Source organism: Paramormyrops kingsleyae, chromosome 10 (genome assembly GCF_048594095.1).
Source record: "Paramormyrops kingsleyae isolate MSU_618 chromosome 10, PKINGS_0.4, whole genome shotgun sequence".
In the NCBI taxonomy this organism is placed as follows: Eukaryota; Metazoa; Chordata; class Actinopteri; order Osteoglossiformes; family Mormyridae; genus Paramormyrops; species Paramormyrops kingsleyae.
Genome location: NC_132806.1, coordinates 21,667,043 through 21,681,491, shown reverse-complemented (window position 1 = coordinate 21,681,491; position 14,449 = coordinate 21,667,043). Strand labels below are relative to the sequence as shown.

The window sequence follows — 14,449 nt, the reverse complement described above, 5'->3', positions numbered from 1 at the left end:
CTCAAATGAGTTAGCATGTTGGATGTGTTTCCAGCAACATACATGGTGTAACACATACAGTAAAGATTCCAGCTAAATAAAGCAAAGTTTGGGTCACACTGTTATTAGCTAAATAAATAAGTGTTGGTCAGGCTGCAGATTCATTGGTGGTTTTTACTGTTCCTCTTTCAATGACTGGGATTGACACCCCTGGCTTAAAATTTTTAAAAGTTTGATACGACTCTTCTGCACCTCATCCCTCCCTGTGTATAATTTTTGTTTCATCTACCAAAACACATAATTTGGAGTGAGGAACTACTAAAAGTAATACATTTGTTATATCCTTCTCCTAACCTCTGTTTGGGGTTGTGGAGGGGTCTGGAACCCAACCCAGACAGTACAGGGCTGAAGGATGGGGTACAGCTGGCATAGGATGCCAGTTCATCACAGGGCACATACAAATACAAGCAGAGTATTCTGGGATGCCAGTTGGCATAATTACATGTGTTTGGATTATGGGAGGAAAACCCGGTGACACTGAGAACTTGCACACTATACACACATACAGGTGTGTGTGGGGGTGTGACGCAGCAGTGACTGTCACTCAGCCACTGTGTCAGCCAGCACTGATTACAGGAGTGAGGCAATTGAAAGTAACTCAAATCCTTCAAACGTTCTGATGGGGCTGCTGTGCTTTTCTTTCAAAATATTTAGCACATTACCAAATACTTTGTTAGCCCCTATATACAAAATAAGTGGTTGACAGATGGATGAATTGATGGATGGATGGATGGATGAATGGACGTTTTGTTTATTAGGTCTACTTAATAATAATTTTGAATTTCACGTCTTGTAATTGTAGTACTTAAAAATTTCTGTGAGTGTCGCTATTGACCAACCTTGGCTCCACAGATACACGTATACACCCATTTGTGTAATATTCTAATGCTGAAAGGGGGGTACGTATCTCACCTATCAAATCATCGCGGAAATACATTAGATATTTTACTGTATGCAGTAGATATGGAATACAAAGGCTACCGTAGCAGGGTGCGTGTTGTGCTGTTTCTTCTTTTATTTGTGATCATCTTACCACTAACGTTTGGAGATTTGAGTTATTCTATACCGGAGGAAATGAAACGCGGATCAGTAATTGGAAATATAGCAAAGGATCTCGGAATTGATGTTAAAGGATTATCTGCTCGTAATGCTCGACTGGACAGCGAAGGGACGGGGAGAGAGTTCTGCGACATTAACCTGAAAACTGGAGATTTGATTGTGGCTGGCAGGATCGACAGAGAGGAGCTTTGTGGGGAAAAGGCTTCTTGCCCCATAAAATACGAGCTTGTGCTGGAGAACCCACTGGAACTACAGCGTATTACACTCCAAATCCAGGATATTAACGACAACACACCCGTCTTTCCTAAAGATTTGATCAAATTGGAAATTATAGAATCGGCAAATACAGGATCTAGATTTCGAGTGTATGAGGCTCATGACGCGGACACAGGAGAAAACGCAGTTCAAAGTTATACGCTACAAAATAACGACTATTTTCGCTTGGCTGTTACTACAAGCACATATGGTGGAAAATACGCTGAGTTGGTATTAGAAAAGGAGCTGGACCGTGAACAAGAACAGGAACTAACATTACTGCTAACCGCCGAAGATGGTGGGATTCCCCAAAAATCAGGTACATTGCAAGTACATGTCACTGTGTTAGATGCGAACGATAATATCCCTGTGTTTAGCCAATCCGTTTATAAAGCTACTCTGCCTGAAAATTCTCCTATGAACACTGTAGTGGTTATTGTCAGTGCTAGTGATGCAGACGAGGGCGCTAACGGCGAAGTAACATATGAATTCAGTCGTATTTCTGAAAAAGCTAAAAAAACATTTTCAATTAACGACAAAACAGGCGAAATTAAGGTGTCTGGACCAATCGATTTTGAAGAAGGCAGCAGTTATGAAATACGCATTGACGGTAAAGATGGAGCTGGACTTTCTTCTCAAGCTAAATTAATAATTGAAATCATTGATGTGAATGACAACGCGCCGGAGATATTTCTCAAATCGCTTAACAACCCCATACCAGAAGACGCGGTGCCTGGCACTGAAGTAGGTTTAATTAACGTTCAAGACAAAGATTCAGAAGAAAATGGGCAGGTTCGCTGTACGATAAAACAACACGTCCCGTTTAAATTGATACAGTCCATTAAAAATTATTATTCACTTGTAACTACTGCAGAGCTAGACCGTGAGGTATTATCAGGTTACAACATCACTATTACTGCAAGCGACGAGGGCTCTCCCCCGCTGTCTTCCTCGAAAACTATACAACTGTCTGTGTCTGACGTGAATGATAATCCTCCTGTATTTCACGAGGGAACTTACAGCACCTATGTCAATGAAAATAACCAGCCTGGCACATCCATTTGTTCTGTTACAGCGAGGGACCCAGACTGGAAACAAAACGGCACCGTTGTATACTCTCTTTTGCCGACTGACATTAATGGTTTTTCAGTGTCATCATTCTTCTCCATGAATGGAGACACGGGAGTAATTCATGCAGTAAAATCATTCGATTATGAGCAGGTGAGAAGTTTTAAAGTCCATGTCGTGGCTAGTGACAATGGTTCCCCTCCGCTCAGGAGCAACGTGAGCGTGAGCGTCTTCATCACAGATCAGAATGATAACTCTCCACAGATACTATACCCTGATCCATCAGGAAGCTCCGTTATGACTGAATTAGTCCCTAAAGCCGCTCACGCGGGTTCTCTGGTTTCCAAGGTGATCGCTGTGGATGCTGACTCTGGACCTAATGCGTGGCTCTCCTATCAGATTATGAAGGCAACTGATCCTGGACTTTTTACTATTGGTCTTCATGGCGGGGAAATCAGAGCGCAGCGGGACATTGCTGAATCGGATAATATGAAACAGAACCTCATTATTTTAGTAAAAGATAATGGTCATCCCTCACTTTCTACTACATGTACTGTAAATTTAGTTATTTCTGACAACTTAGCTGAGATTCCTGAGCTAAAGGACATGTCTTACGAGGACAGCAGTTCCAAAATAACTTTCTATTTGATTATTGCACTAGTCTCAGTTTCTAGCTTTTTCATCGTTTTCATGATTTTTATTGTGCTCATGAAAGTGTGCCACAGGAGGAAACCTAGACTGTTGTTTGACAGCGCAGTCGCCATTCCCAGCGCATACTTCCCTCCCAACTACGCAGAAGTGGACGGAGCAGGAACTCTGCGTAGTTCTTATAATTATGACACGTATTTAACAACAGGGTCTCGAACTAGTGACTTCAAATTCGTAACTTCTTACAACGGTGATACGTTGCCTACTCACCCTACTCTGAAAAAGAGTCCAGAAGAAATCACCGACAGTGATGTTCATGGAACGGTCGGCGAGGTAATATTAATACTTTTCTCTTTTACCATTGTTGATCTTTCCTTGCCGTTCTACTTATTAACAACTTTTGAAACATTATTTGTTTGTTTGTTTTGCTAATAGTATTGTTTTCAATCTGATTTGTGCGTCTGCTTTCTTATGCTAACTTATTTCGTGCATTTCACATAAAAGACTTGTGATTACTAGGATGACTGAGGGATTCAACATCGTCATACATTCTTCAAAACCTCCAGTTCTGTGCAAAAGTCTTAGGCTGCCAAAGAAATGTTTACTGCTGTTTATCTGGATAGTGAGTGCACATTTGTTCGAATCAAATTGTATTGTTGCTGCAAATAATTGGGTGATTTTAGCAGAGGTTTTGAAACCGCTAACACACTGAAGAGCAAAATAGCATAGTTTTACACCAATATAAAGATCATTTAAACAGCATTTTCTTTGGCAGCCTAAGACATTTGCAGAGTACTCTATAGACATGCCCATTAAGATGCGCAATTTGTTTAATGCAGTAGCTTAAACCTGTTAATAAGTCGGTTTGCTATTGGACAAGAATGATAATTAACACACGGGTTAACAGCACAAAATAGTACATTTTTTCCCAGTGGGTGAGCACACCAATTAAGGCACCACGACATATCAAAGTGTGCTATAGTGATTCTGAAATGGCAGTGCGGATAAAGTCATTTATTTGTAATTACGGGATATTTTGTGCATTAATTTCCCCATTACCTGGAGCAATTTCATAGGCGTGGTTTGGTTAACCGTGGCTGTAACGATGTTTTTGTATACGCATAGATGTTTTCGCGAGGAAACGCGCTGTTATTTTAATATAGAACTAAATAGATTTACTTCAAATAATTTTTCTTCAGTATATAATTAATCTATGAATGGTGTTACCGCAATATGAAAATTCCGAGCGGGGGCAATTGGTCACAAAGTTAAAAAGCAACGAGGCCTGTGCATGTGACATGTTCTTGGGGATAATCAGATTTTTCTCAGATATCATTTAAGTATTTATTAGCCTAGTACTAAAACAGCTGTCAACCCACGTCTATAATAATAATAATAATAATAATAATAATAATAATAATAATAATAATAATAATCATCATCATCATCATCATCATTTAACAAACTACATCCTATACTAGTTTTCTTGATTCGTTTACTTTATTAATCAAATCAGCCGTATCAGGCTGTATATACATTTCATATATCTGAGCACCTATTTCAGCTACAGGACCGGTGAAAATGAGAATCATTATTATTGCTATTGTTTTCATTGACCTTTAGAATTCGACATTTTGATCTTTATAAATACAAAAATGCCTTTGAATTTACAGTAACGTTACTACTGGTCGACATGCAGTTTGTTAATTATACAGTGGGAGGCAATGTTCACCAACAATAGCAGGTTCAGCGGCGCTGCCCATTCCTCATACTATACTGGACTATAACAAGCAGAATTTCGACGTCAATAGCCAGGAATGCACTTGTATTGAGATTTCATAAGGACCAAAATAGCCTTATTTGCGGTGATTTTACACGTGTCTGTCTACGTGGATTCTGTTTTATTTCGCTAGGCTAATTGTAAATGCGGTGGCACGCCTTCGGCAATCGCAAGGAATACAAAGAATCTCTCGCTATGAAGCGGACGTTGTGTTTTTTAATCTACACTTTTCTTTGTGTATCCCTAACGCTTGGGGACGTGAGCTATTCCGTTCAGGAAGAACTTCAAAAAGGATTTGTTATTGGAAATATAGCCAAGGATCTGGGACTGAGCACCGAAAGACTGTCAGTACGCAAGGCCCGTCTTGATACTGAAGGTAGCCGCCGTCGTTATTGCGACATTAATCTGAATGCGGGCGACTTGATTGTTGCGGAGAGGATTGACAGGGAAGCTCTCTGTGGTAAAAAATCGTCATGCACTTTAAATTACGAGCTTGTTCTGGAGAATCCTTTAGAGTTTCACCGGATTTCTCTCCAGGTACTTGACATTAATGATAATTCTCCAGTATTTGCAAACGATATTATTAGACTGGAAATCACTGAAAATGCAGATAAAGGTGCTCGTTTTCCACTGGATGAAGCCCGCGATGCTGATATTGGACAGAACACAATTCAGACGTATACCCTACAAAATAATGACTATTTTCTTTTGTCTGTCCAAACGAACACGTATGGCAGGAAATACGGCGAGTTGGTGTTAGAGAAAAAGCTGGATCGTGAACAGCAGCAGAATGTGACATTATTACTTACCGCCGTTGACGGTGGGACTCCGCAGAGATCTGGCACTGTGCTCTTACACGTTACCGTATTGGATGTTAACGATAACGTCCCTGTTTTTAGTCAAGCCGTTTATAAAGTCAGTCTGCCAGAAAATTCTCCCTTAGATACCGTAGTAGTCACAGTTAGTGCTACAGATGCAGACGAAGGAGCCAATGGCGAGGTGTCTTATGAACTCGGTCTGTCGTCAGAAGAGGAGAAAAAACTGTTTTATTTGGATCGGAAAACAGGAGAACTCAGGTTGAAAGGGGGAGTAGATTTTGAAGAGGAATCTAGTTTCGAAATGGAAATACAAGCTAAAGATGGATCAGGACTCGTTTCTCAGACAAAAGTACTATTAGGAATCACCGACGTCAATGACAATGCTCCGGAGATACTTATTAAATCTCTCTATAACCCTATACCAGAGGACTTATTACCTGGCACAGAAGTGGGTCTCATTAACATCCAAGACAAAGACTTTGGAAGAAATCGACAGGTCCACTGCTCAATTGTACAACACATTCCCTTCAAGTTAACACCACCAATTAAAAACTATTATTCATTGGTAACTTCTGGCGTACTTGACCGTGAAATGTTGTCAAATTTTAACATTACTATTACTGCGACCGACGAAGGCTCTCCACCATTGTCCTCTTCTAAAACTGTACAGTTATTTATATCAGATGTAAACGACAATGCGCCGATATTCACTCAGCATACATATAGCGCCTACGTCAGGGAAAATAACCAAGCTGGTTCATCCATTTGTGCGGTTACAGCGACAGACCCTGATTGGAAACAGAACGGCACGGTTGTGTACTCCCTTTTGCCCAGTGAGGTCAATGGTGTTCCAGTGTCATCGCTATTGTCAATTAATAGAGAGTCGGGGGTGATCCATGCTGTAAAATCATTTGATTATGAACAGTTCAGAAGTTTCAAAGCTCATCTTATAGCCAGGGACAATGGTTCACCGCCACTCAGTAGCAACGTGACTGTAAGCATCTTCATAACAGATGAGAACGACAACCCTCCACAGATACTATACCCTGATCCATCAGGAAGCTCCTTCATGACTGAGATGGTTCCTAAAGCAGCTCATGCCGGTTCCTTGGTTTCCAAGGTGATCGCTGTGGATGCTGACTCTGGACAGAATGCGTGGCTCTCCTACCAAATTGTGAAGGCAACTGATCCTGGACTTTTTACTGTTGGTCTCCATAGTGGGGAGATCAGGGCGCAGCGGGACGTTGCTGAATCGGATAGTATGAAGCAGAACCTTGTTGTTCTAGTAAAAGACAATGGACAACCCTCACTTTCTACTACATGTACTTTATATTTGTTTATTTCTGACAACTTAGTTGAGATTCCAGAACTAAAGGACATGTCTTATGAGGACATCAATTCTAAATTAACTTTCTATTTGATTATCGCACTGGTCTCAGTTTCTGTCTTTTTCATCGCTTTCATGATTCTTATTCTGTTCATGAAAGTGTGCCACAAGAGGAAACCTAGACTATTGTTTGACAGCGCAGTCGCCATTCCCAGCGAATATTTCCCTCCCAACTACGCAGAAGTGGATGGAGCAGGAACTCTGCGCAGTTCTTATAATTATGACACGTACTTAACAACGGGCTCGCGCACCAGTGACTTCAAATTCGTGACTTCTTACAATGGAAATACGCTTCCTATTGATGCTACCTTAAAAAGGAGTCCTGGCGGAATCTCCGACGATATCGCTCCGCTTGGAACTCCATCCGAGGTAAAAATTGCATCTTTACAAATATTTACTCAATTACTGTTGTTATTTTTCCCAGTTAACTATTTTTGTTGTACATTTAATATTGTTAAATTCGTGATCATAACACGCTGTTCTTTCTTTTTTTATACGACTATATCTTATAATAGATATTTCATCATTTGACCCTTACACTTGGTTTCTTAATTTGGTTTATCATGTTGATAAATAGAATTTTTGCAAGTATATTTAAAACACACCCCATAACTTATATGGTTTTCTTAATCAGCACATTTTTGTAGCGATTTCAAAACAAGGAAGCTCAATAGCGATTACATTCGAAGTTGATTGTTGTCTATTTCTAACTGTACCAGCAATTTGACGCCTGATTGGGTTTTGCTTGATAATAATAGTTTAAATCGTTTTAAGGGAAAGGCAGCTTGGCTCACGTGTCTTGTAAATTATGTGGGAGCCTATAAGCGAAGTTTCTCGACTGTATCCATATATGTAGGCTGGCTGCGACATTTCTTGCAAAAACATTTTCACTTTACAAAAATGCAAAGCTGTATTTTAAATGTAAAACAAATCGTTTCGATTTTGTCTTCTCGAATCCCAGGACATGCTCTTGTTAATGGTTTTTAAGTACTAGCCAATACATATAAATAAATAATTGATGATCTACATCAACTTTAAACCCGACAGATTAAAAATGGTTTAAAATGTTTTTAATTATAATGTTTAATTCACTACAGAGTCTAAAATGAAAATGAACGTACTGAGCTGTTTGACCTACCCGACAAACAAACAAATAAATACATGCCAATTATCAGTTTTTTTCAGATTCTATGAGTTTTACTTAAAGTAGTGCGAGAATAATACTGGATGATCTTTTAAACCGCGGATCTTATATATTTTTTTCTATTTCTTTTTCATTAGGTATACTTATTCAATATATCATAATGCTAAATATTTTAAGGCATCAATATTTGAAACACAGTGTATCTTTATGTAGGCACAGATCTCTAACACGTATCTGTAATACCGTTCGTATTTTAAGCCATGCAGTTTTTAAATCATTCAAAAGGTGGCGATGTTCACCAGCAAGCAACGATTTGGCGTCACACCCTGTTCCCAAGATACTACTATAACATTGGTTTTCGCTGCGACACCTACTGTGGCTTTAGTGTTTGGATGTATGCGGACTAATTGAGAGTGGATACAATAATTACGGAGTTCTACATACCTTTGTCTACATATTGTTCTTTTTATTTCAATACCCGGGGCGTAAGACCAGGACCACGGTGTGAACATAAGCTTGGAATACAAAAGATCTCTCGGTATGGAACAGACGTTGTGTATTGTAATCTATATTCTGCTTAGCCTACGGCTATCATTTGGGGATTTTAGCTATTCCGTTCAAGAAGAGCTTAAAAATGGATTTGTTATTGGAAATATAGCGAAGGACCTGGGACTGAGCACCGAAAGACTGTCAGTACGCAAGGCCCGTCTTGATACTGAAGGTAGCCGCCGTCGTTATTGCGACATTAATCTGAATACTGGCGGCTTGATTGTTGCGGAGAGGATTGACAGGGAAGCTCTTTGTGGCAAAAAATCTGTTTGCACTCTGCAGTATGAACTTATTCTGGAGAATCCTCTGGAGTTGCATCGGATTTCTCTTCAGGTTCAGGACATCAATGATAATTCGCCAGTATTCGCAAATGATATTATTAAGCTAGAAATCAGAGAATCTGCACTTAAGGGTGCCCGCTTCCTCCTAGGTGAAGCCCGTGATGCGGATATAGCACAGAATACAGTTCATACTTACACACTGCAAAAGAATGAGCATTTTGGTTTGTCTGTTTTAACGAATACAGACGGTGGGAAATACGGCGAGTTAGTTTTAGAGAAAGAGCTGGATCGTGAACAGCAACAGGAACTAAAATTATTACTTACCGCCGTTGATGGTGGGATTCCTCAAAGATCTGGCACTGTGCTCGTACACGTCACTGTATTGGATGCTAATGACAATATACCAGTTTTTAGTCAAGCCGTTTATAAAGTTAGTCTGCCGGAAAATTCCCCGTTAGACACTGTGGTTGTTACAGTTAGTGCTACAGATGCAGACGACGGAGCCAACGGCGAAGTGTCCTATGAACTCGGCCTTTTATCAGAAGAGGAGAAAAAACTGTTTTATCTTGATCAGAAAACGGGAGAAATTAGGTTAAAGGGGGAAGTGGATTTTGAAGAGGAGTCTGTCTTTGAAATGCGAGTTCAAGCTAAAGATGGCTCAGGACTTGCTTCTCAGGCAAAAGTCATTATAGATATAGTTGATCTGAATGACAATGCTCCGGAGATATTTATTAAGTCTCTTAATAATCCCATATCAGAAGACGTATTGCCTGATACAGAGGTGGGCATCATTAACGTGCATGACAAAGACTCCGGAAGAAATCGACAGGTCCACTGTTCAATTCAACAAAATATTCCTTTCAAGCTGAAACCGTCAATAAAAAACTATTTTTCGCTAGTCACTTCTAGCATAATTGACCGTGAACTAGTGTCGAATTTTAACGTGACAATTACTGCAACCGACGAAGGCTCTCCACCGTTATCTTCTTCAAAAACGGTACAATTGTCAATATCAGATGTAAACGACAATGCGCCTATATTTAATCAGCAAATGTACAGCGCCTACGTCAGTGAAAATAACAAGCCTGGCTCATCCATTTGTGCGGTTACAGCCACAGACTCGGACTGGAAACAGAATGGCACGGTTTTCTACTCTCTTTTGCCCAGTGAGGTCCATGGTGTTCCAGTGCCGTCTCTATTATCAATCAACGGAGAATCGGGGGTGATACATGCTGTAAAATCATTTGATTATGAACAGTTCAGAAGTTTCAAAGCTCATGTCATTGCCAGAGACAACGGTTCCCCTCCACGTAGCAGTAACGTGACGGTAACCATCTTCATAACAGATCAGAATGATAACTCTCCACAGATACTATACCCTGATCCATCAGGAAGCTCATTCAACACAGAAATGGTCCCTAAATCAGCTCAGGCGGGTTCTCTGGTTTCCAAGGTAATCGCTGTGGATGCTGACTCTGGACAGAATGCGTGGCTCTCCTACCAAATTATGAAGGCAACTGATCCTGGACTTTTTACTGTAGGTCTCCATAGTGGAGAGATTCAGGCTCAGCGGGACATTACTGAATCGGATAGTATGAAACAGAACCTTGTTGTTTTAGTAAAAGATAACGGACAGCCCTCTCTTTCAACTACATGCACTGTATATTTAATTATTTCTGACAATTTATCCGAAATTCCTGAGCTAAAGGACATGTCTTACGAGGACAGCAGTTCCAAATTAACTTTCTATTTGATTATTGCACTGGTCTCTATTTCAACCTTTTTCATCGCTTTCATGATTCTCATTTTGTCCTTGAAAGTGTGCAACAGGAGGAAGCCAAGGCATATGTTTGATGCCACAGTTGCCATTCCCAGTGAATATTTCCCTCCCAACTATGCAGAAGTGGATGGAGCAGGAACTCTGCGCAGTTCTTACAATTATGACACGTACTTAACGACGGGCTCGCGCACCAGTGACTTCAAATTTGTTACATCTTACAATGACAGCACAATTCCAGTGAATCAGACCCTTAGGAAGAGTCCCAATGAAATCTCAGTGAGTGATGTAAACGTCCTTAATGAAAGTGATGAGGTAAGATGTAAACCTTAATTCTTTTAATACTTTAATAAACTTTTTCGTACTTTGCCTTCAATAGTTTTCAGTATTGAAATAATACACTGGTGTTAAAAGGTAGCACATATGTTTCTAGTACGTGTTATTTGTTTTTAATCTGTGTTATTTTATATCATATTTCATTATCATATTATAATGTTGGTCCATGAGTTTAAGGCTTAACGTTTAAATTGTTGAAATATTATATGCATTTCAAAGTATTTAATTATACTTTGAATTTTATTAGACAGTACTGTAATACGCAACTCTTGAGCTTGGGTGGATGATCTAATATCGTATGAGATTATTTAACTGAGTGATAGAATGAAACATGCATGTGATTGTATGGTGGTATCTTAATGATAATGAGGAGTGTATCAATGCCTGCTTGACAGAAAAGGAGAGATGGAACTGTGTTCACAACTTTGTAGACTCAAACAGCTTCTCTTGGTCCTCTTGGATTAAAATTTTTTATGTTGTCACAGATTAAACCTAAACAAGCATTAATGGGTTTCATATGCAGGCTTTCTGAGGCTGTCCGAGGTTTTCTGAGGCTTTGTGAGGCTGTCTGTGGCCTTCTAAGGCTGTCCGAGGCCTTCTGAGGCTGTCCGAGGTTTTCTGAGGCTTTGTGAGGCTGTCTGTGGCCTTCTAAGGCTGTCCGAGGCCTTCTGAGGCTGTCCGAGGCCTTCTGAGGCTGTCCGAGGCTTTATGAGGTTTTCTGAGGCCTTCTGAGGCTTTCTGCATCAACTGCTCATATCATCTAAGTTCTTTAGCGTTCCAATATCTTCATCATGGAAGTTGCTATTTTTGTATATGATGTGGTAATTATTTAAATATTTGATGTACTTGTTTCTGCATCCATCTTGGATGTAACTTATATGGAGTTTACATCAGTGTTTCAAACGTAAACAATGACTCAAACATTGTTTTTGGACCCTGTGGTTTATATAATAATAATAATAATGTCTGAAATAATAAGTGCTTTGAAAGAAATGCACAATACCTTCTCTCACATAGGCCCGGCTCCTGCTTTGAATTTTTGGGTGGCTCACCGATTTATGTAGGGGGGCTGGGGTTAAAGCTATCAAAGCGGGGGAGATGTGCTGGCAGTCTGCAGACCAGGTTATTTTGACTGGGGGGATAACCTTATTGTTGGGTAAGTTGGGCTGTCCAAGGAGCCAGTCTTACTTTCACACAACATAACCAAAAAAAATTATGTAGTGCTCTACGAATTAATTAAAGAACTAGGACTGCCAATGTCTAAGCCTTAACACAATAGTGATAATATTTGATTGTGTTAGTGATAATTCTGTTAATTGTAATACCACAAAGGGAGAATAGTATGGGGGGTGGATTTACTTCTTGGGGGGCCCTACACTGACATGGCTAGGATGCACCCCAAGCCAGCCTCTTCAGCTAATTTTTGGAGTCGAAAGCAAAACAAGAGAGAATTTAAGATGTTTTAGTAATCGACTAATCAGCACTCGGGTTTTGAAACATTGATCTTTCTTCTTGTTGCCACTTCAGTTACAATGTTTTTTCTTTTATACTTTGTTACCCTCGACGCTTTTCCCCTCCCTCCACATCACATTGCTCTTCTTTCGAATACTTCTAGGGTCCAGAGCCAGTCAGCTTCACTTTGTCTTAGACTGACTGTGCCACACCTAAGTACCACCAGCTGGTTAAGTCAGTGCCCCTCACAATTTGGTGCCCTGTGCAGCTGCTTACGTTGCCTAGTGAGTTGATCAGCCCTGTGCTTGTTGAATTGCTCATTCATAAATATGTTAAATACACTATATGGACAAAAGTATTGGGACCCCTGGCCATTACACCTACAGGAACTTCTATGACATTCCATTCTAAATCCATAGGCATCAATATGGAGTTGGTCCCCCCTTTGCAGCTATTACAGCTGCCACTCTTCTGGGAAGGCTTTCCACAAGTTTTTGGAGCATGTCTGGGGTAATTTTTTTCCATTCATTCAAAAGAGCATTTGTGAGGTCTGGCACTTATGTTGAACATCAAGGCCTGGCGTGCTGAAGCATTAAGAGTTCCCTAGCCTCACCCCTGAAAAACATCCCTCCTCCACCAAACTGTACAGTTGGCACAATGCAGTCAGGTAGATAATGTTCTTCTGGCATCTGCCAATCCCAGACTCATCCATCAGACTGCCAGACAGAGAAGCATGATTCGTCACTCCACAGAACACATTTCCACTGCTCCAGAGTCCAGTGACAGTGTGCTTTACACACTCCATCTGATACTTGGCATTGTGCTTGGTGATGTGAGGCTTGCATGCAGTTGCTTGGCCATGGAAGCCCATTCCATGAAGGTCCTGACGCTTGGTTTCTGTGTTGAGATTAATGCCAGAGGAAGTTTGGAACTCTGCAGTTACTTAATAGACAGAGAATTGGTTACTTTTATGCATTATGCGCCTCAGCACTTGACGACCCTGTTCTGTTAACTTACATGTCTGCTACTACATGGCTGAGTTTCTGTTGCTCCCAAACACTTCCACTTTGCAATAAAACCACTTACAGTTGACCGTGGAATATCTAGCATGGAAGTAGTTTCGTAAACTGACTAATTGCAAATGTGACATCCTAAGACAGTATTATGCTTGAATTCACTGAGCTCTTCAGGCCCACAAATGATTGTAAGCCTAACTGCATGGCTAGGTGCTTGATTTTATACACCTGCGACAATGGGCCTTAAGGAAACACTTGAATTCAGTGATTGAGAGGTGTGTCCCAATACTTTTGTCCATAGAGTGTATCTGTAGTACTCAAGGTCTGGGTTTACGCAACAACTTTTTTTATTAGGTATTGAATATTTGCAGCTACAGAAGATAATTTTAAAGTCTATTAATAATTAAAAAAAACCTTTAAGATTAAAAAAGCCTTCATTGAATTTAAGTATGTCAGATTATTAGTGGAATTTTTGTATTAGTCCAAAGTAGAGTGTTGTAGGTATCTTTGAAAATTATAGTATTTTTTTATTTGGTAATTTAGTCAATACAAAACAAGGTTAAACAAGGTTATTTAATGTTTATTCGGGGAGTTTTTTTTTTAGTTTATGATAAAACCTTACAATAAATTTTGAGATTGCTACAATTGTCCTGATGAATATTAAATATTTCATAACAGCATTTGATTGTCATAGCTACAGATGCAGTGTGGACCTTAATAGTTCTTAATTACACTAACCTAGATTTTTGTCGGTTTCCTTATTGTACATGTCACGCCCGGCTCGCACGATCCTCCTGTGTGCCACGCCCCCCTCATTAACCTCAGGTGAAATTCCGATGT

General features: G+C 40.0%; 1 protein-coding gene across 16 annotated transcripts in view; it reads left to right on the top strand.

The window, feature by feature from the left end:
• The window catches only part of LOC111859848 (protocadherin gamma-C5-like), a 219,694-nt gene that overhangs the window by 35,474 nt on the left and 169,771 nt on the right, over positions 1-14,449 (top strand). For 2 of the 16 annotated variants that reach the window (XM_023842934.2, XM_023842913.2), the window contains exon 1: positions 942-3,402. The exons of 12 other annotated variants lie outside the window; for them this stretch is intronic. In XM_023842934.2, the coding sequence (XP_023698702.2) occupies positions 1,003-3,402 (2,400 nt within the window). In that variant the 5' untranslated portion in view covers positions 942-1,002. Of the gene's footprint in view, positions 1-941; positions 3,403-4,885; positions 7,424-8,546; positions 11,121-14,449 lie in introns of those variants that run through there. 2 more of the 16 variants (XM_023842922.2, XM_023842921.2) reach the window with 2 other exon arrangements.